Source organism: Bos javanicus, chromosome 28 (assembly GCF_032452875.1).
Source record: "Bos javanicus breed banteng chromosome 28, ARS-OSU_banteng_1.0, whole genome shotgun sequence".
Lineage (NCBI taxonomy): Eukaryota > Metazoa > Chordata > Mammalia > Artiodactyla > Bovidae > Bos > Bos javanicus.
The window spans coordinates 19,470,974-19,495,158 of NC_083895.1; the positions used below are offsets into that span (position 1 = coordinate 19,470,974).

At 41.1% G+C, this 24,185-nt stretch overlaps 1 protein-coding gene across 2 annotated transcripts in view; it reads left to right on the forward strand.

The window, feature by feature from the left end:
- The window catches only part of ARID5B (AT-rich interaction domain 5B), a 192,567-nt gene that overhangs the window by 147,552 nt on the left and 20,830 nt on the right, over positions 1 to 24,185 (forward strand). For both annotated transcript variants that reach the window (XM_061405084.1, XM_061405085.1), the window contains 4 exons: positions 121 to 233; positions 6,421 to 6,625; positions 8,543 to 8,595; positions 17,849 to 17,946. In XM_061405084.1, the coding sequence (XP_061261068.1) occupies positions 121 to 233; positions 6,421 to 6,625; positions 8,543 to 8,595; positions 17,849 to 17,946 (469 nt within the window). The remainder of the gene's footprint in view (positions 1 to 120; positions 234 to 6,420; positions 6,626 to 8,542; positions 8,596 to 17,848; positions 17,947 to 24,185) is intronic.

A 24,185-nucleotide genomic window follows, 5' to 3' on the forward strand; every position in this document is an offset into this window, starting at 1 on the left:
CGCAGATGTGTACATTTCTCAGAACAATTAGAGGGCGCCGCTGGAGTGAGTGTCTCAGTTTTTAATAAGGAAACCCACGCAAATGAAAATGCCTCTCAATTGTTCTCCATTTGTTTTCAGCGCCAAATCTTAAAGGCAGACCACGCAAAAAGAAGCCATGCCCACAAAGAAGAGACTCTTTCAGTGGTGGTAAAGATCCCAACAACAATTCCGATGGCAAATCCGTTGCCAAGGTACAGTCATTTGGCTCCCCAGTATTCGCTGGGATTCGTTTTTGCTGCATCTTTTTATTTTTCCCTTTTTCTCTTTATCTCTGTGCGCCTGTGTCTTGGTGGCAGTTTTCAATTCAGAATCTGACTTTGGTATTCACAGCTCTCTGCTGTGCCTGTTCCTGCCACCCCCCTCCCCTGGCGGGGGTTGAGGGGGGAGCTGGGGGAGGGGCAGTGGAGGCATTTTGATTAGTCAACAGAAAGACTTCCCACCTCCCGGCTTGGAGGGTTGGGTAAAGGACAGATGATTAAGCGCCCACGTCATTGAGGCTGAGATTTCATAGTAGGTGACACAATGACATAGTTTACTCTGCTGGTATCAAAAATAGACTGGATGAACCATCCTCTTTCTGAATGTATTCATCTAAATATGCTTCAGAGATGAAAACTGGATGGAATTAGAAATGGCTAGAATGAATTTTTTTTTCAAGTTATTTTTTTTCCAAATCCCCTCTAATTGACCTTAGGATTAAAGACTCGTAGCCCAGTCCTTACATGTATACATATACTTGTATACACATTTATGTTTTTAAAGATCATTCGTAATGCGGAATGGAAGTCCAAATTCTAGACTCTCTTTCAGGACCTGGGGCCGTTTTGCCTTAGCATTCTTAGGAATCTTGAAAGTGCATGCCTGAAGAATTTAGCACCGTGAAGGGTGAAGTGTCACTTCATATTTTTAGGCTTATCTTTTTCACTTTTGTGGGCTTGGATCGTATTTCCATGATTCCGTTTACGGGGTGTTTGCGTTTAGGTGTTGTTTCTCTGCCAAAGACAGCAATAGCCCCTTTAAGACCTGAATTGAAGCCCAGAATTCAACTGACACCACATTTCCAGATCCAAGGACTAAACTTACAAAAATGGGAGCATTTTTAGTGAATCTAGAAGATCCTGATGTGGAAAACCATGACTTCAGTTCTGTGTTGGCAGTTGACTGTTTTTCTGCCATGCCCTCCACTTCTCTTCCAGTGTAAAGAAGCAAATCACAGACATTCACATTCTGTATCTTATCTTCAAGCATGACTGTTTCATCGGGAAGTTCTGAGGACTTTCAAAATTGCAAAGGGTTAAAAAGATCACCTAGTAGAAATGTATATTTTCTGGCTAAAAACCAATCTGTTTTTGCCTAAAGTTATTTTTGTTCTATTCTTTTGACCTCCTGTGAGTGAGTCCATGTGGATACTGAGGGTGACATTTTCTCGTAATTGGGACATCTTGGCCCTACAAGTACCTATCCAGGACTTTGGCTTCTGTGATCTTGAAGGATGTCAGCGGGAACAGTTTATTCCCTATGATGTGGCTTGCAAGATACTGCAGGATGGAGCCAAGACAGATCATAGCCCTCAGCAGAGCTTGTACTGACAGCGTCTCGTGTTGGAGCCCTGCCCCATACCTCTAAGGTGATGTCATGTGTTTATCCCAGCACGTTCTGCACCTGAGCCCAGCAGGATGAAGCTCCTTCTCGAGTCATTTGCAGCCACCACCACAGTAAGCCTCTGGGAATTTTACAGAACTCACACAATTGACCTGCAAGAACAGTACCTCTCCTTCCATGGAAGGCAGCTCAGGACTCATACTGGGACCCACAAAACTGAAGAAAACTGGAGACCGTATTTGCTGCTCACCTGCTTCTTAGGAGGAATGGTAGTCTAGCCTTGGTTTTCTAAGTGACCCTTTCCATCTGCCCTGCCCAGCACTGCCATTCAGCATCTTTACAAGGAGGAGGCTTGCCCTTCCATCACAGATATCAGTGGCGAGTGGATGAACATCACTCTGTAGTCAGCTCCCAGGGACCAGTCTGAATGCCTTGCTTTTCTTGGGAGTCTTGGATTACTGTCCTGCCTTGGCTGCTTCCACTGGGTCTGGAAAGACCACTTCACCTAGAAGAGACAGGCTGGTAGCTATGAAGTATGGTGGGCTTCTGTTGTCACTGACGAATGGATGCAAAGTCCCTGCAGAATAAGCAAGCCACATCTGGGGCCAGGAAAACCATGCAAAAGGCATGTGTGTCTTGGAGTGGTCTCTTCTCAGTAAATACTACAGGAGAGGTTACAAGCCTGTGACCATCTGATCAGTTGCTGAACTGGAAGCAACGTTGCAGGTGACAGTTGGGCTTTTTAACCAAGACCTGTGTGGCTGTTTTTTTCAGAAGTGCCTCAAACAGACCACTTCTAACTATGGATAAGTACCAGCTTTCTGCATCTCCATGCAACAAAGTGCTGTCAGAGTAAGAACCCACTCAGTTTGTCGTCTGCATGACTGGAAAAGCAGGTCAAGTTAATTTGCCTGTCGCCATCCAGAGTTTGCCCTCTTTTAGTGAGAACATGAAAACTTTGCAAGACTGTGTTTTCCAAGGGACAGAGAATGCATGGCTTTACAATGACAGAGTCATGGAGAAGAGGCTACCAGTTCTCTGAAGATGACAAGAACATGTCCTACCCAAATCCAGGTCTGGGGCAAAAAACTTATTCACATGGTGACTTATATAAGAGAAATCTTCTTAGCCTGGCTCTCAAATGAAAGGCCTCTGTTGATAGAAGGCAAATGACTTTTCACATCCTGTAAGCACTTTGCAATGACCAGAAGTACACAACAGGCGGCTTATATTCTAGAAGGACCATTGGAAAGGGAAACTGCAGTATGTTCTTTCACTGAAATCACCAACATACTTTCACTATTTTACAAATGTGATGCTTTCGTTATTTTCAGTATTTTTCATCCCATTTGGTCCTAAGAACTTACCCCGGGGATTATCCTTCTTGCTTTCTTGAGGAGGAAAATGAGGATTTCCGAGGAAGTTAGTGACCAAATAGAAATTAGACTCTGGTTCCTTTCCTGCTGGTTCAGCACATTCTGCTGCCTCGGTTGAAGGCTGGATTAGTTACAGCTCAATCCAGTGAAAGGATGTGGTTAATATCAAATAGGTGGTGGTTCACTGCAAACATTAAATGTGGATCCTTTAATTAGCACTTCCTCAATCACTCTGGAAACCCCAAAGCTCTTAGTGAACTCGACAAGTGTAAGGCGCTCAGGTCAGGAAAAACAGACTATAGTAATTACCTGTTACCATCAAAAGGCTGGGCTTTCTTGAGGTCTACATGAAGACTAGTTCCCGTGTAATATTTCAGTAGCTTAAAATGCTGAGACAGTTTCCGGTAAGTGAAAAATTGTACAAAGGAACTTGACCTGGTCCTACCCAGAAACAGAGTTATCCTCTAGAGGGCTCACGTATGTTGAGAAATGCATGCAGTTAGTCTGTGAAGGGAAACTACTGCTCGTGTCTTCCGAATCCCCCAGACTCAAGAAAGAGCTCACTGAGGCTCAGGATGCAATCCAGAAGGCGGCAGCCAGGCTGCACCTGGAGCCTTTCCTGTCGTCGGGGGTCTGATGACTTTGGGCTGGGTTCGTGTGGGCTCTCCATGCCGCCTTTTGTCTCTGGTTGTTTCTGCATGGGTGAGGCAGCTCCCTGGACACTGAGGGGCAAAGCTCATACTCCCTTAACTTCTGGCCTATTCTCACTGCAAACTTAAGATTCAGCCTGATTTTATATGCAGAGCTGTTTTTAAGGGGTTTAGAGTGAGGAGATCTGAGTTCTAGACTCCAAGTTCTACCTGACCCTAGCCACATGCCAAAATACATCACCTCGCTGAGCTTCAGTTTCTTCCTCTGTAAAATGGGACTCAGGGATGCTTGTATGAAGCCCACGGCACTGTTCCCAGCTCACTGTGGCTACTCCATTCATGCTGGTTTCTTTCCCTTTGCTTGACACACAACAGAAAGAATGGAGCTCTTTACACTCTAGAAACCACCTAGCTTTATCTTCTACTTCTCACTTGGTAAATCACATTTCTAAGCTATAGGTTTTGTAATGCTTAGTAATAAGATACACTTTTTAATTGGAAGAATGTTTTGACTCATTGGAAAAGACCCTGATGCTGGGAAAGATTGAGGGCAGGAGGAGAAGAGGGCATGAGGATGAGATGGTTTCATGGCATCATCGACTCAATAGACATGAGTTTGAACAAACTCTAGGAGATAGTGAAGGACAGGGAAGACTGGCATGCTGCAGTCCATGGGGTTGCAAAGAGTCAGACATGACTGAGCAACTGAACAATAACAACATTTTGACTATCAGTTTAGTATTTTTATGAGTGTCAGTAAAAGATAGTGTTTAAAACCATAAGTCCTTGAGTGAGACTGCCATGCCATGCCGTGCTGAGTCACTTTCGTGTCTGACTCTTTGCAACCCCATGGACTGTAGCCCACCAGACTCCTCTGTCCATGGGATTCTCCAGGCAAGAATACTGGAGTGGGTTGAGACTACTAAGGTTCAAATCCCTAACTCACTACTTACTAACCTGGATGCTGGATGCGATCCTATGGTCTTGGACGTGTTACTCTTCCTCTCGTACCTCAGTCTCCCCATTTCTGATAGGAGGGTGATAACCTGCCCTGTTAGGGTCACGAGCATAAAAGGAGATAACACCAAAAAAGGGCTTAGAATAGAGCTGGGTTACATAGTAAGCACTCAGAAAAAGCCAGGAAGCAATACAGATTAGAACTGGAGTGATTTTTATGATTTCAAAGAGCTGTTAAATTATAGATTTCATCAGAACTTTAGACTCAACAATCTAAAATTTGGCAGTGAAAAATGATGACAACATAAAGTTTCCCAGGATGCTCGCCTTAATCTAATGTTACAAAGTACTAAAGTTTGAAAATAACTGTAAGTAGAAATCCTACATGGGAAAATGTTTTCATCCCATTTCCACTGCCCTTTAAAAATGAAAATCTTATCTAGAGGCCGGGTTGAATGAGTTGTGCAGGAAGTTTTATTTATTTATTTTTTTCAGGACCCATCTAGATATTAAACTGGTGTGTTCCTGTGAGAGAATCAGCAATAAAGAAAACCCTTGTAGAGGAGATGTTTCCCTTTAATAAATAAGCATAGCCTTTTATGTTCTTAGTGCTTGCAAAGGAGAATCTGAATGGAAGGACAGAGAGGGGTCAGGAATCTGAAAGGGAAAACCTTGTCGACTGTGTGGGACATGTTAATTCACCATATTTCCCGGACACTCGTCCTCTCCTCGCCGATGTTAGGTCGGAGATGTAAAGAATATTGGAACCTACTCCTTCCCCGTGGGCGCACTTGAACTTGAAGCTTGACCCTTTGTACTTCCCCCTTTGACAGTTAAAACAGCTCAGCACCTTAGCGTATTATTTAACAACCATCAAAGGCCTCTTGTAGAACATGGCAGTGAGGCGGGAACGTGGGGTTAGCTGCTCCATGTGGTCCATTTACCACCATTTATTTTTTTAATTCTGAAGCTTTTCACTTACTCCTCCTGGGTTTTTACTTGACCTCTACTTTTTCCTTTGTGGCCACTTAACATCTACGAGATTTTCAGAGCTGACTGAAAAGCTAGGCACCCTCATTAAAGAGGGGGGTGTCTGGTTTCCTATGGGGGGTGTGTCTGGGCATCATGCTCGGGTGACGGATGGCGGAGACTCTGCTGGTGCTCCCGACATCAGCCAGCATTGGCCTGTTTTTCCAGGTTGCTGGGAAGAGTTGCAACAAGATCAGTTTACTATGAAGAAATGCACTTGCCTTTCATCTTGATCCAAAGTGCAGAACCTGGGACTCTTACTAAGAACGCAGGGTTCCTTCCATGATGACAGTAACCACTGGTACCCCTTAGGAAAATAAAGTGTATAAAGAGACAGGAGAGTGGTCCCAGCAGGTGTAAACACTTTCTGGTTTCACATCAACATGCTGGTAAGGAGTCTAAAAGAGGCTGGCATAGTTTGGCAAACCATGGCCCACTGACCACCTGTTTCTATAAATAAGATGTTATTGGAACACAGCCTCATCCGTTTGTTTACATACTGTGTGTGATGGCTCTCGTCTCTAGCACTGAGTAGTTGTGACCAAGGTTATAGTACCCCAAAGCCTACCGCAGTTTCCGGCCCCTCTCAGAAATTCACCATCCGTGGTCTGTGATGCTCTAGGAGCTATTTCAGGGCCAGGATGGTTTCCTGGTTTCCCCCTTCCCACTCAGTGGACGATGTCTCTAGCTATATCCCTGTAGGAATCCCAGAGCTGCGCTGGATTTGACATGGCCTTTTTTTTTTTTCTTTTCCCCCTTTCCAGGTGAAATGTGAGGCTAGGTCAGCCTTGAACAAACCGAAGAATAACCATAATAATTGTAAAAAAGTCTCCAATGAAGAAAAACCAAAGGTTGCCATTGGTGAAGAGTGTAGGGCCGACGAGCAGGCCTTCCTGGTGGCACTTTATAAATACATGAAAGAAAGAAAGACGCCAATAGAACGAATACCCTATTTAGGTTTTAAACAGAGTAAGTATACTTGTTTTCATTTCTGAAATATCAAAGCTACTCAGACTCTTTGAATTGGGGGTTGGAAATTTTTGACTCAGGCTTATGTTGAAATCCTCTACTGGGGATGATACTCTGTTTATACTAAATCTACAAATCATCCAGGCCAGGAATTTCTTCCCCCTGCCTCTTTCTGCTACATTGTTCCCTTCTGGGGCAGTTGCAGTGAGATATTTATAGGCTTGAATCCACTGATTATGACTGGAAATAGACATGTTGAAAGTTTCTCATTTTCTGTTTTGTCAATCTTGAGTGTCTGTAACGCCTTTCTTCTGAGATAATAACATGACGTAGTTTTATCAGGCACAGATGTTGCCTGTGAAAAGACAGCTTTTAAAAGGAGGACATTTAAAGATGGACAAAACAACCACAAAGAGAAAACATATTTCCTAAGCCCCAAATTTGTTAAGAGATAACAAAGACCTGATGACTTCAGAGGAAACAAGAAATCCACAAATTTGAACTGAGGGCCCAATTTTGAATTACTTTGACATGTACGTGTAAGCATCATCATATATTTTAGAGAGGAACAGGGAACTCATGGCTGAGCAGAATTCCATATAAAAAGAGAAGAAACCCAGACCCTGTCCTGATTTCACAACTGAGTATATATTTTACCTCTGTCTGGATTTTGTGGTACACAAAGCGATGAGCCCCTGGTTTGAAATAGTATTTTCTCCAAATGTCTCTTCCTAGATTAAAACCATGTGTCATTCTGATGAAGAATGTCAAACCTGTATGTTTTACATAACAATTTACATACCTAATAGCAATTGGCACTGATTGCAAGAGAACACTCGCAGCCATTATAAACTTATATAACTACGAATGATTACAATGTTTGTCTGAAAACTGGCTGCTTGAAATAGAAGTAAAATTAATGTACTATGAACAGCTTTGTTGCATTATGCATTGGTTCAGATTAAATCAAGGCTGAGGCAGGCCTCTTGATAGCTTTGAAATAGTGCAAGGTTCAGTGAGGCTTTTTGAAAGTGTTGTGTCAAAGAGCCGTTTTTTGTTGTTGTTGTTGTTGTTTTAAATTTTATTCTTCATTTCCTTTACCAAAGAATTACGTGAAGTTCAATTTTCCCCTCTTATGAAAGAATCAAATCCACAGCAGTCCCATTCCATGGTATTAGTACAAATGAACAGGGTTACCAGTAATTTGGCATAGATGATTAACAGCATAAACACACGCACGCCCTGTGAAGAGAGATTTGTTTTTAAAAATACGTATTTGCACCGTCACACAGGCAAGTAAGTCAGGGGACGAGGTGGGCACATTTCAGTTCCTTTGGGAATGAACCGCACCCTCAAGGGTGGCTTACGTATTTACCTGCTCAGCGCAAGGCACCATGCGATAGCGAAATATGCTATGAGCTTTTAATACACTGCTGCCGTCAGAAGTTCTGTGAAGGTAATCATATATTAACGTGGCTGGTATTTATTGATTATGGAGAGCTCTTCTCTGAAGGAGGCATTACATATTACTGTTGAATCCATGGCCGCTTTCTAAGGGTCCTACAAGACAAGCCCTGTTTTGAAATCCCATGCTCTTCTCAAGGAGGCTGTAACGTAGCTTCCCTTGGTCTGCTGATGGCAACGGGACTAAACATTGTGTTGTCCTTTATCCTAGAAGTAGCACCGTTTCCGTATTTGTGACTGTTTCTTAAGAAATATTTTAAGTGGTACTAATATACCCTGTTGTTGAATACCCGTTGGCAGATTGTTTCCCAAGAACTTAGCTCTCTGGGTTACGTTAATATTTCTTTTTATTTCTCTTTCTCATTGAAAAAACAAAAGAAAATGTTTTAATTGACATTTCTTGGAAATATGTTAATGCAATGCTTATCTAAATACTTATTGTCCCTCTAACAGTTAACCTTTGGACTATGTTTCAAGCTGCTCAAAAACTGGGAGGATATGAAACAGTAAGTGTTTAAGCAACTTAAATGAAATAATTTTGCAATCTAACTCCCCCTACCCCCACCCTGCTTTGACCAAAATGGAGAAAATGCAAACATGACCGTCGCTGACTGCCTTTTCAAATGGCCGTACACTTTTGGGGGTTTATTGGGCCGCTTTTGGAAGCAGTCCCAATTAGTTCCAGGTTTGGCAAAATTGTAAACTTGTCGTAAAAACTACAAGTGGAAAACATATGTAACTCTCCCCTGTCAGGGAAATTAGTTAGGTCTGTAATTTTTTCCCATGTTGAGAAAGGGCTATTATTGTACAACAAGCCAAGATTGCATAAAAGAAATTTCCCTTGGCAACATACCTGACATCTGTTCATGTCTAATATGGGAAATGTATTAAAGGCTTTCAGAAGTAATCAGTATTGGCCATTAAGGAATAGAATGCAGCAGAATCTCCTCTCATTCTAGAGCAGAGCAGCTTTATTAGACAAGGGTCAGTGCTGCATAAACAGGAAGTTATCAAACTTACTCAGAACAGGCTCTGACACTCTTTATCAGCTAATTCTAACTGACAGGAACGGGTTATTTTTAGCTTACAGGAAAATTTGATGGCCACGGATTTTTACAGCATGAATTTTGAACCGATAAAATGTTAGAGCAACAGACTCAGATTAGGATCTTGAAAAGAAGAAGAAAGAGCTGCACTAATATAGCATACAGAGATGACATCTGTAATAAAATCAAGTGACATAGGAAGATGTCGTCATTGGAAAGATTTTCTCCTCCACATAGTGATCAGATTGAGTTGTACAGTTTCTTCTACAATTGAAGACATTATTTTTTTTTTTTTCCTTACAGAGTAACCTGCGGTATATCTCTGTATCAAAGTAAGATGCCAGAGACAGAAAGTCAAGAAAGTGAAACTCATTTTAACCCAAAATAATAACTAGTGTTTCTTGCCAGATATAGCATTTTATTCCACAAACTAATATGAGGGTTTGATGTCAGGGGCTTGGGATGGGAAAAAGATGGCAAGCAATACGTGAGTCAGATAATCTGGTATTAATTGATCTGGTATTAATCTATAATTAATAACCTGGTATTCTAAGAATTCTTTGTGAGTCTATATGCATGTAAAATGTTTACTATATAGGCAATACATGTTTATAAGGAAGTCAGATACTTATATGAACTATATTTAAACATGTATTTCATAGATATAATTTGCTTAAAATTTCTGTTTTACTGAGTGCACCACTGAAAAATAAATAATGTAGTTTTTCACTTGGTTGGATCTGTTGATAAGGCAGGGAGATTTACTCCTTCCCACTGTGGCTCATAGTTTTGTAAAATCTCGAGCTAATTATAGCTTTCGTGCATGTGAAAAAGATGATAACTTATTCAGTGTTAGTCTCATAAATTTAGCAGTCCACCCCATAGCCCAGACTTTTAAGTCTAACCTTTAATGTTCAGAATAGGAATACACATTCTTATGAACTCTGACTGCAGATAGTTACATGATATTGCATAACATTATGAAATGTCTTTTGAAACCCAGGAATTTTTTTGTTACTCACTGATAGGGAGAGAGCCAGAAAATTTCACTGAATCAGTTTTTCCTGCTTTTGTATCTTACGTATTTGCACCAGAGTTTTTTTTTTTTTAACGAGCAACAGCAGACTGGTGTAGAAAATATAAAAGAAACTTTCTGATGACTTTCAAGGCATTTGCAGTACTCTTTGAACAAACAGTGATTATTCTTTTGTTGAATGAATGACTGAATGATCACACAATCAGCGGATCACCTGACCACATATTTATTGAGCATCTTATAAGTATAATATGCAGTGTTAGACACTCTGGGGAACATAAAAATATTTAGGCTAGGGGTTCCAGTTGCTTACCACCCAGGAAAGGCATCAGTTGTAAGACAGAGTGGGAGAAGATCAGTTGCGCTGTTTGGGTAAAGTACTTCCTCATTTAGAGATGAGAAAGAAAGACTGACAGGTCTGATGCCACTTGAGCAGAATATTGGAGAACGGATGGAATTTAGATGTGAAAGATTATGGTCTTCTAAGGATGAGACAGTCAAACGGGGAAACAAACTATGTAGGTAGAATGAAGTTAGGTATAGCAAGTTTGAGTAACTTAGAGTCACTAGGTGGCTGGGATAAATGACCATGAAGGGGAATTCAGAGGGAAGGATGGAGCCTAGGGAAGGAGGTCCTTGGATGCTGGCAGTGAGGGCTTGGGATCATGAAGATTGACAGCAAGTTAAGTGTTGTGTTTTGCCGCCTGTATTGCCTGCCCTGTATTGTGCTAGACAGAGTGGAGAGAAAGACTGGGCTGGAAAACATGGAAGACCAGACTGGCACCTGCTTTCCATCTGGTTATGTGCTTCACATCTCTTGAGCCAAGCCACAAAGGGGACTGGTGACCTGTGGGGCTGTCCTTTTCCTCCTCTCTTCTCCACTTCACCCTTCAGCTCCTTCATCCTTTGTTGGGTCCCTGCATTCTTCACAATATGCCACATTTTTCCATCTCATCTTAAGCAGTGAATCTGTGTGACTGTCTCACTATAAAATCTATATTTGAGGCCATAAACTGAATAAAACCAACTGGTGGGATTTTTTTCCCTTCCTTTTTTCTTTCCTCCTTTTCCTCCTTCCTTTCTAAAACCTGCCTCCTACTACCTGCTGGCCCTGCAGGCCCTTGAGTTTGCCACTCTGATTTTACCTTTAAGCTTTTGAACCTCTGAAGTATAGAAAACATTTCTCTTTAGTATATTTTGACTAATAAAATTGTGAGATGTTCAGTGAGGATTCAGTTTTGAAGTCAGTCCAGGAGATATATTAATAATATCCAAAGTCTGAGGACTTAAGTTGTCATCACAGCCTTACTAGAGGATACTTATCTGTGAGATCATCTGCTATCAGAAGCAAGTGTAGAGTTGTCATTTAGAGCTCAAAAGAGATCTTGGAATCTTCTAGATCAGTGGTTCGCAGAGGCTACTCAAGAACTGCAGCTCAGATTTTCAATGGGGAATTTTAAAGTGTAACTAGTTTTCTAGGTCTCTCATATATTACCTCTAGAGTGGGGCCTGGGCCTGAGAATTTGAGAATCCTTTTCCTTAAAAAAAAAAAAAACTGCCCAGATTCTGTTAATTCAAAGCTAATGGTAACAATGATTATTATTAAACTTCAGGACTCCTAGCTTCAAAATGCGGCCCCCATCTAAGTATCAAAGATGAGAAGGTTGTCTTCAGGTTATTACTAAATAAACACGATAAACATGCCAGAATATTAACATTCCTTGGCTCAAAAGCAGCACAAAGTTTCCAACGATTATTTTTCCATTTGGTAAAGTGGCGATCTAAATTGGGACTCGATGAGCTATTTTCATTTTGAATAAGGAAAAGTGTAACCCCCTCACATTTTTATTTTTCATGAATTGGCCTTTGTGCAGAAAAAGATCCTTGCCCTGCTCCATATATGGAAACTGAGGCACAAGGAGATGAAATGAGTTGAATGGGGTCATCCTGGCATTCTTCAAATTTTGAACTGCTGAGAATTTCGTGCACAATTATCTCAACCTCTGTAACATCATCACTAGGAGGAAGAGATTTATAAATTCTTTGTGCTTTGCATCCTCAGCAGTCTCTTATGTATATTTTTATGTTTTGGGGTGATGCTTTGGGGAAAGAAAAGATCTAATAACCTACCTTCATTGGTAGCATCTTTCAGTCATTTCTTTGACCTTAATACGAACCTTACCTGATATACCAACTAACTAGTTGAGATTTTCTGATTCTTGAGAAAAATGTGTGACCTTAGAAGATGGGTCAAGAAGTCTGGAAGATGTAAATACTTAGTAATAGTAAAAACTTGCAAGTTTAAAATCTGTAGATGTATTTCTTCTGCTGTTAACTTGTGATTGGATAAAGAGATCTCTCTGGAATTCCTTCTGGTTATAAGAAGAGGCCATTTTAATTGGCTTGTTTTTGTTTGTGGTTATAAACTATTCCAAACCTTCTGGTTTGAATTGTGGATTATGGATTATTTCATTTTAGTCCTTCACAGCCCTCAAATTGAATTTTTTTTTTTTAAAAGAGCAGAAGTTCTATTTTAAGCCTTTGTAGCATTCAACTAATAGCTATGTTCTGTTCTCTTGGCCTCTTCTGCTTTTGCTAGAAATATGTATCATGTCTCTGCATCCCTAGGTTTAGAGATCATAAACACATTGAATGGATTTGATTTCCTAAAACACATCATCTTGGCATTTTGATTGGTTGGCAATGAGACGTCTTCTTTAACAATCATATATCTGATTTCTCCTTCCAAACATTTGAGAGTCTGGGTCACCTACAGTGGAGGAGACAGAACTGAATAAAGTTTTGCTGATGAGCTAAGAAGGTCTTCACTTCAGTGCCTGGTGAAGTAGTTAAGGCTTGTAGAGTAGCTTGGGGTATTACCAGGATGCAGCATGTTGATGGTGGTTTGCTAAAGTGATTTCCATTTGGCTAAACATTTGCTGGCGAGCCAGAGGCAATATTTGGAGAGAGGTAGAGTTGGGAAATGGGTTGAGTAAATCTTATCCTAGAGGCAGAGGACCACGCAAGAGCAAGTGTGTTGCCTTCTAAGAATGCCAGCTCGCAGTCCCGCCTCTCCCCAGGGGTGAGACAGGACCACTATTTCACAACTGGAAGAAGCCACTTGTCTTCTTGCTGGAAGGATTAGGCCTTGACATCAGATTCTGGCTTTGACATCATTTCAAGACATCCTCTGAATCTAACCCTAGTTCTCTGGACAGACAAAGCCTCTTGCTTAATTCAAAATTCTCAAGGCCAAAGATGATGTCATGTAGCTTTGAAAGGCTCCAGTTCCTGGAGTACTACCAGGAAAAAAAAGTCATCTTCCTTGAATTCAGTCCGCCCTCAAGGTGTCCTGAGAAAAAAGGCTGTTTCTCACAACAGTGCGGGCAACACTGCTCACAGGCAAACTCCTTTTGACTTCCTAACCACATCCTGCACACTCTTACAAAGTCATGCCATAGTGGGCGCGCTGTTGTCCTAAAAGTTTTCCAATGACTTTCCTCACCGGGCCACAAAATACCAAAATTATCTCATCTTAGTGACTCCAAAGGTAGGAAAATCAAGGCTCCAAGACTGTTTGGGGTTAAAATATTTTCCAGTTCTTTTTTTTTTTTTTAAGTAACAGAACATTTTCACAGATAAAATTAGAGGAGGGACAGATTCCTTTCCTACTCACTGGGTCCATTTTCTTCTCAAGGACTGGCATTGTTGAGAGTTAATTTCAGGCCACTTTTAAAACACCACCTGAATTCTAAAGAGAGTCTAAAAACCACTTTCCAGTCTGCCCTCTGTATCTGTGGGTTCCACATCTGAAAATTCAACCAATCTTTGATCAGGAAAAAAAAAAAATAAATAATCCCAGAAAAGTTCCAAAAAGCAAAACTTGAATTTGTGAAGCACTGGCAACTATTTATACAGCATTTACATGGTATTTCGTGTTATAGCTCATCTAGAGATGATTTAGAGTACACAGAAGGATGTACATAGATTATATGCAAATTTTATATGAGACTTGAGCATTCATGAATTTTGTTATCCACGGGGAAGGGCAGCGAGGTCCTTGGAAACAGAGGGGTAACTATAAGGAATGAGAACTTTGTGAATATGACAGGTGTAGAGTGCTTTTCACAGTTTCGTGGGTCTTATCCACACTAAGGAGGACCTCTGTACCCAGTACAGGCCCTAGAACAGTAGCAGCAGAAGACAGGCTGTCAAGAATCCCTACTGTCAGGCCCTTGAGGGGGGACAGGGGAAGCACAATGGGAGAGACGTCACCGCGTGGATGGAGTTTTTCTTTAGGAAGTAGAGAGCCAGAGTTCTTTGTATCCTTAGAAACCTAAAATAATGGGTCAGGTTGAAACATGAACATGACCGGGAAGCCTGAGGCTTCATGAACAGTTGATCAAACTGACTCCGCAGCTAGATCAAACTTTCCAGCTGAGTGGGGCTGGGGGCCAGATACCAGGAGGCAGACGCTGCTCCTACCCCTAGATGGGTTTAAAGCTTAAACACATGCAGGGAGGACAACAGAATAAGAACCCTGAGCAAATGCATGCCCAGGCAGGACGAAAGAGCGAGTTAGAACAGAAGGCAGACGCACACAGGTGGGAGCATGGTGCCCAGGGCTGTCCTGGAAGGAGGGCTCTGTCTTCCCCTCTCTCCTCGTGGGGCTCTGCGACCCCCTGTAGGTTTGGACAAGGCGAGGATTGAGGCGTTTCATGCTGTAGAGCCTATGGTCAGCGTTTGAATTAAAAGCGCATCTGGGCACAAAAAAAAGGAGAGATGTATACCCAGGAGACCTGTGTACTTAAAAGCATTTAGCAGTTGGAAAGAGCACATTTTATGACTTTCCTGTGGAAAGAAATTATCTCAAAATGGCCTGATTCATCTAGGCTGGCCAGTGGAAGCTCAGTAAACAGAGAGCCCAGTTCCTTGAAGGCCCGGCCCTTGTCTTTTCTCCACTGGTTAAAAAAAACAAAACAAAAAAAAAAACTATTTAAACAGCAGAATCTGCTACTAGGGGCCTAACACAGACCTCTAGCCAGCTGCACAGGGCTTATTAACGCCGAATGGTGACTGATGCTGGCTTCCTGCTGCCACAGTTTCAATCCTAGTGTGAGGAAGACTTTGTTTTTGTTCTTTTTGATAATTCATTATCTATTCTCAAAGAAGTTTTGTCATTTCTGTGATAGGCATACCTCAGTATGGATGATAGGCTGTGGGTGGGGAGCATGGCCGGTGTGCACGCATATCCCTGTCAGCAGTGGTCTCTTACTCACTATATTTTTCACAATCAGTATTCCTTTGTTTATATATTTGGTCATGTGTTGATTTTTGGAATCTGCCACTAGGATGCAGGCATCTCAGGTGTTGGGTTTGCACTGTGGCAGCCCAGCTGCTGGCACAGTACCCAACAAATGGGAGAGGTTCAATAAATGTTTGGTGAGTGAATGCATGGGTGAACAGACAGATTCTGATCAAATTGGGACTTATTCATGATTTAATGGTGAATCTCTGTTCACCAAGGGGGCAGGGTGGCAGCAACCACAGTTCTAACAGATACTTTAAGAGAGTAACATCTCAGAGAGCTATTAACCCAACCCCCTGCCTTAGATTCTTGCTGACCTCCTAGCTGTGCTATTTTCCCACTAGTGAGAGTTTCAGAATTTGTAGCAAAAGCAATGGGTCCCACAGTTATCTCCCTCCTTTGAAGCAAAAGGCCCCTGGAGTTCTGTATTATCACCCTGCCACATCATTCACCAGGTCATTCTGATATGGAGGCTGCTTTGACGTAGTGGAAAAAAGTCTGCTCTTGGGACCATAAGACATTGGGATGAGTCCTGGCATTCCCACTCTGCTGCTGTGTGTCCTTAGGCAAATCGTGCAACCTCTCTGAGACTTGTTTCCTTTGCCTGTAAATGAGATTCCTATAGGCTGCCTCACAGGCTGATGGGAGGAGTAAATGATATCATGGATATGAAAACTCTTTACCAAATAGAAAATACAGTGATGATTTCTTCTAAAGTGACTGCAGGAACTCACAGTCTTGTTCCAAGGGCCTCCGTCTTCTAAGAGCTTTAGGAATAATGTAGATACGTGGAAGAAGGGTATCCTGTTTCTTCTGTACACAGGTCTAGAACAGACCACTCTTGAACTGTATTATGTAAAAGGTTGGAGGGAGACTGTAATTAAATATAAAATAATTACCAAAATATGTATTTTGAGTATTTTTAAAGGGCCTTGAAAACATTTATTATTATAATCTAAACCAAGCTACAAATACAGGAGGATTTTTAGTTATACCTGCTAGTAGATGTAAGAGGTGGTTCGGTCTAATGAGAACTATTGAAACAAATTGATTAAAGAATGCTTCATGGGAAAGTGAACAATGCACGACTCACATCGTCGCGAGGTCCTCCTTGGGCCTGTTAAGGGCTTATGGAATTGAAGGGGTTCTTTTTACTTGAAACAGGTACCACTTAACCAATAATATTTAACCACCCTTTTCCTCCTTCATTCACAATTATGGAGCCCCTGGTTACACACTGATTTTTTTTTTCACGCCTCTAGCCCTAAGTGAACTCCGCTGTCAGCTCTGCGGTGTTTTTCGAAAGATGCCTCCTGTTCTGCTTGTTTAAATGCCACGCCCAGCTCCCTACACATTCCAATACCAAGAGTTTTCTCCGAGCCCTGTTTGGAAATGTTCACAAGGATCTCAGAACTTGCTCTATCTCTGCAGTTTCAAGGAAACACTGGATTGCTCATATGTAGTAGATGACGTGGTTTCCCCAAAGTAATCATTTGCCAGATTGTACATCTGTTATTTTGTTAAAATCTTAATTTATATATAAAAATAAAATTAAAGAAAAACAAGACCATAGTATGCCTTTCAGTATATTACAAGCTGTTTGTTTTTATTCACCCAACTGAGTGAAATACGGACCTTACATTTTAACTTTGGAATATGTTAATTTTCATAGGGTTTCATCAATATCCCATTTTCCTGACCTGAGTGAAGAAAAATAAACAGCTTGTGACATAAGACAGTTTAACATTTTGGTTTTGTTCTGGTGGTTAGCACAGCTGGCGTAAAAATACAGCCTGAGAGGACTAGAAATTTCATAACCAACTTGATCATTTTAATTAATTTGTATAGTAATTTAGGTAACACATCACAGTAGTTCAAAAATCAGAAGATACAGAAGTATGTTTTATGGAAATTCTGTGTTTACCTGTGTACTCAGCCACCCATTACCATATCCCTCAAGTAACCAGTGTTAATTCTGATTCATTTAAATGGATATACTAAGACATATTTTAGCTGAAATCTGTATTTTGATGCTTTAATCACATTACATAAAGGAACAGAGTATGCATTGGGGATCTTGGGGGCAAATAACTCCATGAATACCCAGGGAGATATCTTGGATAAAAATGCTGTAAGGGTGACAAGATACAGAGCCCAAAGCGGAATTCCATTTTCACTGTAAAGCGAAGTGCTAAAAGTGAGATCTTCCCGGAAGCCCAGGAGTCTCCCCACAGACCCATTTGGACTTCTCTGTTTCTGGGTTGCCAGGACAGACTGTTGTTCTCTTCTGACTGTTGCATATGTATTGAATCCTGGCACTGCGAATCTCTTACGGTGCAAGACTGAATTTCTCATTGCCACTTTTTCAGATAACAGCCCGCCGCCAGTGGAAGCATATTTACGATGAGTTGGGCGGTAACCCTGGGAGCACCAGCGCCGCCACGTGCACCCGCAGGCATTACGAGAGGTAAGACGCCCGTGCGTGGGAAGCCGGCGCTTCACGAACAGTGTGTGAATTCAGAGTGAACGCGTCAAGCGTAAGACCTTTGAGGAAACGGGAAGCATCCCTGGCGTTTTACTTTGCACACCGCCGTGTGGTTTTTAGGGGACCTGGCTTTCTCTGGTTACAGGCGCTAATAGAATTAGATGTTCTCCTAGTTTGGTTTTATCCTATAACCCTGTCTGACAATACTGATACTCCCCCCCAACCACAAGCATGGATTATTCAGTATATTCTGTGTGCTCCGTAGGTTCATTCACTATGAGCACTTTCAGCTTCTGGCAAACAGGTCTGCGGTATTACTGTGGAGTTGCCATGTGACTGTATTAGCATAGAAATGTATTAATGTTCAAAGTACTAATATTGAACAGTAAGTATTTCTTTAATAAGAAAATTGTTCCTAGATAAGACCTGTTGTCTTTTTTCCCCATCTTGGTGTTTTTCTTCTTTTGACCCAGGGAATCCTTTCTTGCCAAGCTCTGTGTATTTTGGTTTTCTAATAATTTCAGCTTCTTTCAGAAAGGTGATGATAATAATGCAAAGAAGAAATAATGCCAAATTAGCGTACTATGAGGGTTGTATCCATGGGAATTTTCCCCTTTGCATTAGGACTGTGTGCCCCACAAAATTGAAGACCAGTTAGGATAAATCATGTGTTATCATTGGTCTGTTTTCAGTCCATACTTGTTTAGGTCATACCAACGTCCTTATCACTGGCATATCCCTGCAGAAGTCCAGACAGACTCAGCTTCTTGGTTTCACATTCAGAGCTTGTGAGGTCCAAGTAGAGGTGTCTGGGTGTGTTTTTCATAATGGCCATGGATGGGATGAAGTCAAGACACAGCTGAGCAAACGGGCCGTATCACTTGCTCCTTTGAAAAGTATAACACAAGTCCACATTGATGGCTGCTCTTCACATCATCAGTTACCGTCCCAGCTTCAACCCACATGCTTAACACCCATCTTTGATCACACAAATGCATCTTCAGATAATGTCACATCACACACCAACTCTTAGTCATATTTCTAGTCCAATTGTATTTTTATCTGCACTGCACTTTACAGAGTCCCTTTTCATATGGCCATTTGGTGAAATTTACAATGTTTTTATAGGTATAATCGTAGTAAATTAAGTTGGGTTTAGAACCCTATGAAAAGCCTCACAAAGTATTCCCAAGAAACTGCTTTATTTGACAGTGTTATAATCCAGAAAGTTTTTTTTAATTGATAATGGAAATTCAAATTACTATTCTTCATAGCATTGTTGCAGGATACTGCATTGGATTTTTTGTTTTTAAGTGAGTGTATTTCAGTATTTAATACAAAAGACCATACTCTCACTGTTGGCAGCGGGTGCAGCACTGAAGTTCTAGTACAAAAAGGCACTGGCATCTGGGGTGAGTGTTCTGTAAGTGGCAGCTGAGTCCTCTTGTTGGATTATGAGTCAAAGCTTTAATGAAAACGTTTTCGTTAGACATGCTCTCCACTTTCAGACAGTTTTTATTATGCTAGTGAACCTCCCTTGGCTTCACTTGCAAATGTCCCCAACATGTGACCCATCACACTTAAAGAACCAGATAGGGATTAAAATTTGAGAAAAGGAGTGTTATCTCGGCTGTGAGCTAGCTCACCTCATTGGAGTGAAAAAGTAATCAAATGTATCATAAAGCGTCACATGGTCAAATAACAGATAAGCTTTGGGATAGAAAAAGGCTTGGGTTTAATAGCAGCAGGTACATGTGTATGGTCGTGTGTTTAATTTACTCAAGCAGTTGTGTGTATAAAAATAGCTGCAATCTCAAATGCCAAGATAGGTTCTTTTGAAGGTTGTGTACTTTGTTTCATGATTTACCTCTTCCTGGAGTAGCAGAATCCCACATGCCTGCAGTCAGTCAAAATGGAAAATTCTAATAGAAGTACCTCCAACTGCAGCAACTAAAAAGCATTATTAAAGATTTTTAGAGACTTTTCTACTCTCATTCTTGGGAGCAAAATTCATAAAGTTTTGGTCTCCCGCTGGAATACAGTTTTTGAAAAGCTATGTCAGTTACTCTTCCAAATCTAGAATTTTCTTTGGTCATTGTATCAGTCAGGATCCAGGGAGGAAAATAAAAATTCACACTTAAGTATTCAACAAAGAGAACTTACTATAGGGAATTGCCTAAACAAGTGTTGGTGTGAAGCAGTCCACTCACACAGAGGCACTAACCATAGGTTTCCTAGGATTGAGAGAATAAAGAGCTTATGTTATCACCACCCGGAAGCTGGGACAGTGGTCTCAGCAGCCTGGGCTTCAGGTCCTCACAGGTGAGGCACCCAGGGAGTGCTGTGCTTCAGGAGCTCAAGGGGGCACTGTGGAGGTGCATGCAGGTGGCTGGTGCCAGACCATCTCAGAGGACACTGTTCAGGGACAGTGGGAAGAAGCAGAGGCTGGAACCAGCAGCCGCTGCTAAGTTCCTGCTGGCGTGGCACTGAAAGGAAGGGCAAGCAAAATGGGAGGCAGTCCCTCCTCCCTTGGCCTGGCCTGCTAGGGCCATTTGCAGAACCCCAGTAGGAAGATGGCTGACAAAAGAGACTTGGAATTTGTGTCGTCCCAATCCCAGTATCACCAGGCAGAGTGCAGAAGAGTGGGTTTGGAGCTGAGAGACAGCAGTCAACTATGTCGGGGGGCACACGGCACCCCAACATAGAAATCGCTGTGCAGAACCCGAAACCCAGGTTAGAGCAGCTGTTGCAGGGTGAATAGCAAGGTCATCATCCCGGTTCCTGGCATTTTCTTGTAATTAATTTTTATTTTATATTGGAGTATAGTTGATTACAAAGTTGTTAGTTCCTGGGGTACAGCTAAGTGATTCAGTTAAACATACACGTATGTCCATTCTTTTTCAGATTCTTTTCCCATATAGGTTACTACAGAATATTGAGTAGAGTTCCTTATGCCATATACAGTAGGTCCTTTTGATTATCTGTTTTATGTATAGTAGTATGTATAATTTAATCCCAAACTCCTAATTTGTCCCTTCTCCCACAGTTCCCTTTGGAACCATAAGTTTGTTTTTGAAATCTGTGTCTGTTTTGTAAGTAAGTTCATTCATACAATTTTTAAAACATTCTATTCATAAGTGATTTGTCTTTTTCCAATTCACTGAGTTTGGTAATCTCTAGGTCCATTCATGTTGCTGCAAATGCTATTATTTCAGTCTTTCTATGGCTGAGTAATATTCCATTGTATGTATGTACCACATTTTCTTTATCCATTCCTCTGTGGATAGACATTTAAGTAGCTTCCATGTCTTGACTATTGTAACAGTGCTGCAGTGAACATTGGGGGTGCATGTATCTTTTCAAATTATGGTTTTCTCCAGATACATGCCCAGGAGTGGGATTACTAGATCATATGGTAATTCTTAGTTTTTAAAGGAACCTCCATACCATTGTCTGCAGTGACTGGACCAATTTACATTTCCACCAACAGGTGGGAGAGGCCCCTTTTCTCCTAACTCTCTCCAGTATTGTTGTTTGTAGACTTTTTTGATGATGGCATTCTGACTGGTATACCTCACTGTAGTTTTGATTTGCATTTCTCTAATAATAAGTGGTGTTGCATATCTTTTCATATGCCTTTTGGCCATCTTTATGTCTTCTTTGGAGAAATGTCTACTTAGATCTTCTACACTTTTTTTTGATTGGGTTATTATTTTCATATAGAGCTGCATGAGCTATTTATATATTTTGGACATTAATCCCTTGTCAGTCACTTCATTTGCAAATATTTTCTCCCATTCAGTGGGTTGTCTTTTCTGTTTTGTTTATGGTTTCTTTTGCTGTACAAAAGCTTTTAAGTTTAATTAGGTCCTGTTTGTTTATCTTTGTTTTTATTTTCATTACTCTAGGAGGTGGATCTGAAAAGATATTGCTGTGATTTATGTCAAAGTGTGTTCTGCCTATGTTCTCCTCAAAGAGTTTTATAGTAGGCATTTCCTTTCTACCATCTAAGTTTTGCATTGTTGTGGTCACTATAAGGGATGTCATGAATAATTAATCATTTATAATACTTTAAGTCAATCATCTGCAAATTTTGGTAGGTTTGTGTTTGTTTGTTTTAATCAGACTGTGCTTCCCATAATGCCACTCTCACTCATTTGAACTATGTTCTCAAAGGAATCATCCATACTCCTATGTTTTGTGGTGGAGAGAAATGTCTGGGAATTGCTGCTCTACATGTCTTCTCTTTGATGTTTCTGCCAAAGAAGGGAAGAGTATACTGAGATCTGTCCCGGAACCTGAGCCATTTATGCTTAGGTCAAAGAAAAGGCTGAAGCTCTTGGCTACAACTGTGTTGGGTGATACTGGCAGATTTCATTCATTCTTGCTAGTTATAGGCTGTGCTCACACAATTAGGACAGAAATGACAAGGCTGGGGAAAGGCCATCGTATTCAAGAAAGCTCAAGGAGTTGTAAAGGGCCAGGATTTTGTGAGCAAACATCTAGCCTGGAGATGCCCTTAACATCTGATTGGAGTTCGTGCTCTGCTGCCCGTTTACTTGGGCTCTCATTTTCACTCTAATACAGAGACTAGCTCCTCCTCCTATTTCCCTACCACCAACTTTGCTTTCCTAGAAGATGGAGAAGCAGTGAGTGATTACTATGCATTATCCACCGATTTATTTTTCATGCAGTGTGGTTCATGTTGCCAGTAAATGTTTTCTTTTTTCAACAAGAAAAAAGTAGCTGGGTCTTCAGTAAATGTTGCTTGTATATTAGCTGGACACTTTTGGTTTATTAATGAGTGTAATAATGAAGTACAGGTTGCTGAAAAGAATCAGTGTTTTTATTTAAGGCATAGCAGAAATGGTACGATGCCTGTGAATGCATCATTGTCGCTGAAGGCCTGACTTGTCCAAAACTTGCCTCTGATTGGTTTAAATCAAATAGGTCCAAGCACTTCATAAAAATGTCTTTGTCAGCCTGGTTTTGCTTCCAAACCTATTCATCTCTGTCAGTTTTTAATATTAGTAACAGGTTCCTGGCCACAGTCCATTAGTATTGTACTTAATTGCTCGTGTTACAGATGATCACTAATATAAAAAGCATTAATGTTTCCCCATCGAAAGACTTGCCGTGTAGATATCTCAACTCAGCAAAGCTTATGAAGTGTGGTTATTCTAGACACTTCTTGTTCAGGATTTATAGATAAAGTTACTGCAGATTACAGTGCAAAGAAAAATACCCACCTCCTCCAGTGCAAGACACTTCTAGGCGGAACATTTTCTTTCTTGTCCAACTCTTTATTTAAGATGCCCCAAATCAGTTTCTTTTATCAGTAAGGCAACAAGAAAGGAAAATAGTTACCTTAACAGAGTTCTCTTAGCTTGATTTTCTGGCGTAGTAATTCATTTTAAAGGCTGTTTTCACATGCAGATTTGTTTTCTTTTTCTTTTAATGTTTTTTAAGCACATGCACGGGGGGAAAAGTCTTTACACAGAATACCAGATTACTGGTTTTAATTTTCCTGAATAAATTACATGGTCTGTTTCTATGGAGCACATGAAGCTGTTACTAGGGATTTTAAAAGGAGCATTAAGACAGAAGTACTTTATGATGTGCTTTTCTGAGTACTTAGAAAATCAAAATCATAAACAAATGTATTTGTGGGGGAAATGAACAATTATGCCTCATCTTCTTGCATACGTAATGCCCAATTTCCAACTCTACCCTTTTGCTTTGCCCATAAGCATTCCTTGGGTGAGACTATCATGCCGCTGGCTTCCTTTGCAATTACTTGGAGGGGTGGGGGGATTATGAGCTGCACCCAAGCCCCATGCATTTGGCCAGAGCCCGAGTGACAGTGAGCTGTGGCTTTGGCCTTTTTCTCTCAGAAGGTGGAACCCAGGGCGTGGGAGGTTCACATTTTGAGTTAAGAAATGTGTTTTAAGGTAAAATGCCAAAAATACATCAGGTTCTAAGGAACTCAGCTAGTAATATTGTGGGAAAAAGCCAAGGGAAGGGGAGTTACAGTTCTCTTCATGTCTAGGACAAGATGTGGGGTGTTCTTGCTCATTTTGATGCCCTTGAAGTTAATCAGTACGCAGTTCCGAAGGCCACAGGCAGGCTGCACAGATCTGAGGCAGCCTCTAGCAATCCTCTAGACAGTGTTACTCAAGTGAGGTTCTCCTGTGAACAGGGCAGCAATGAATAAGCATTGA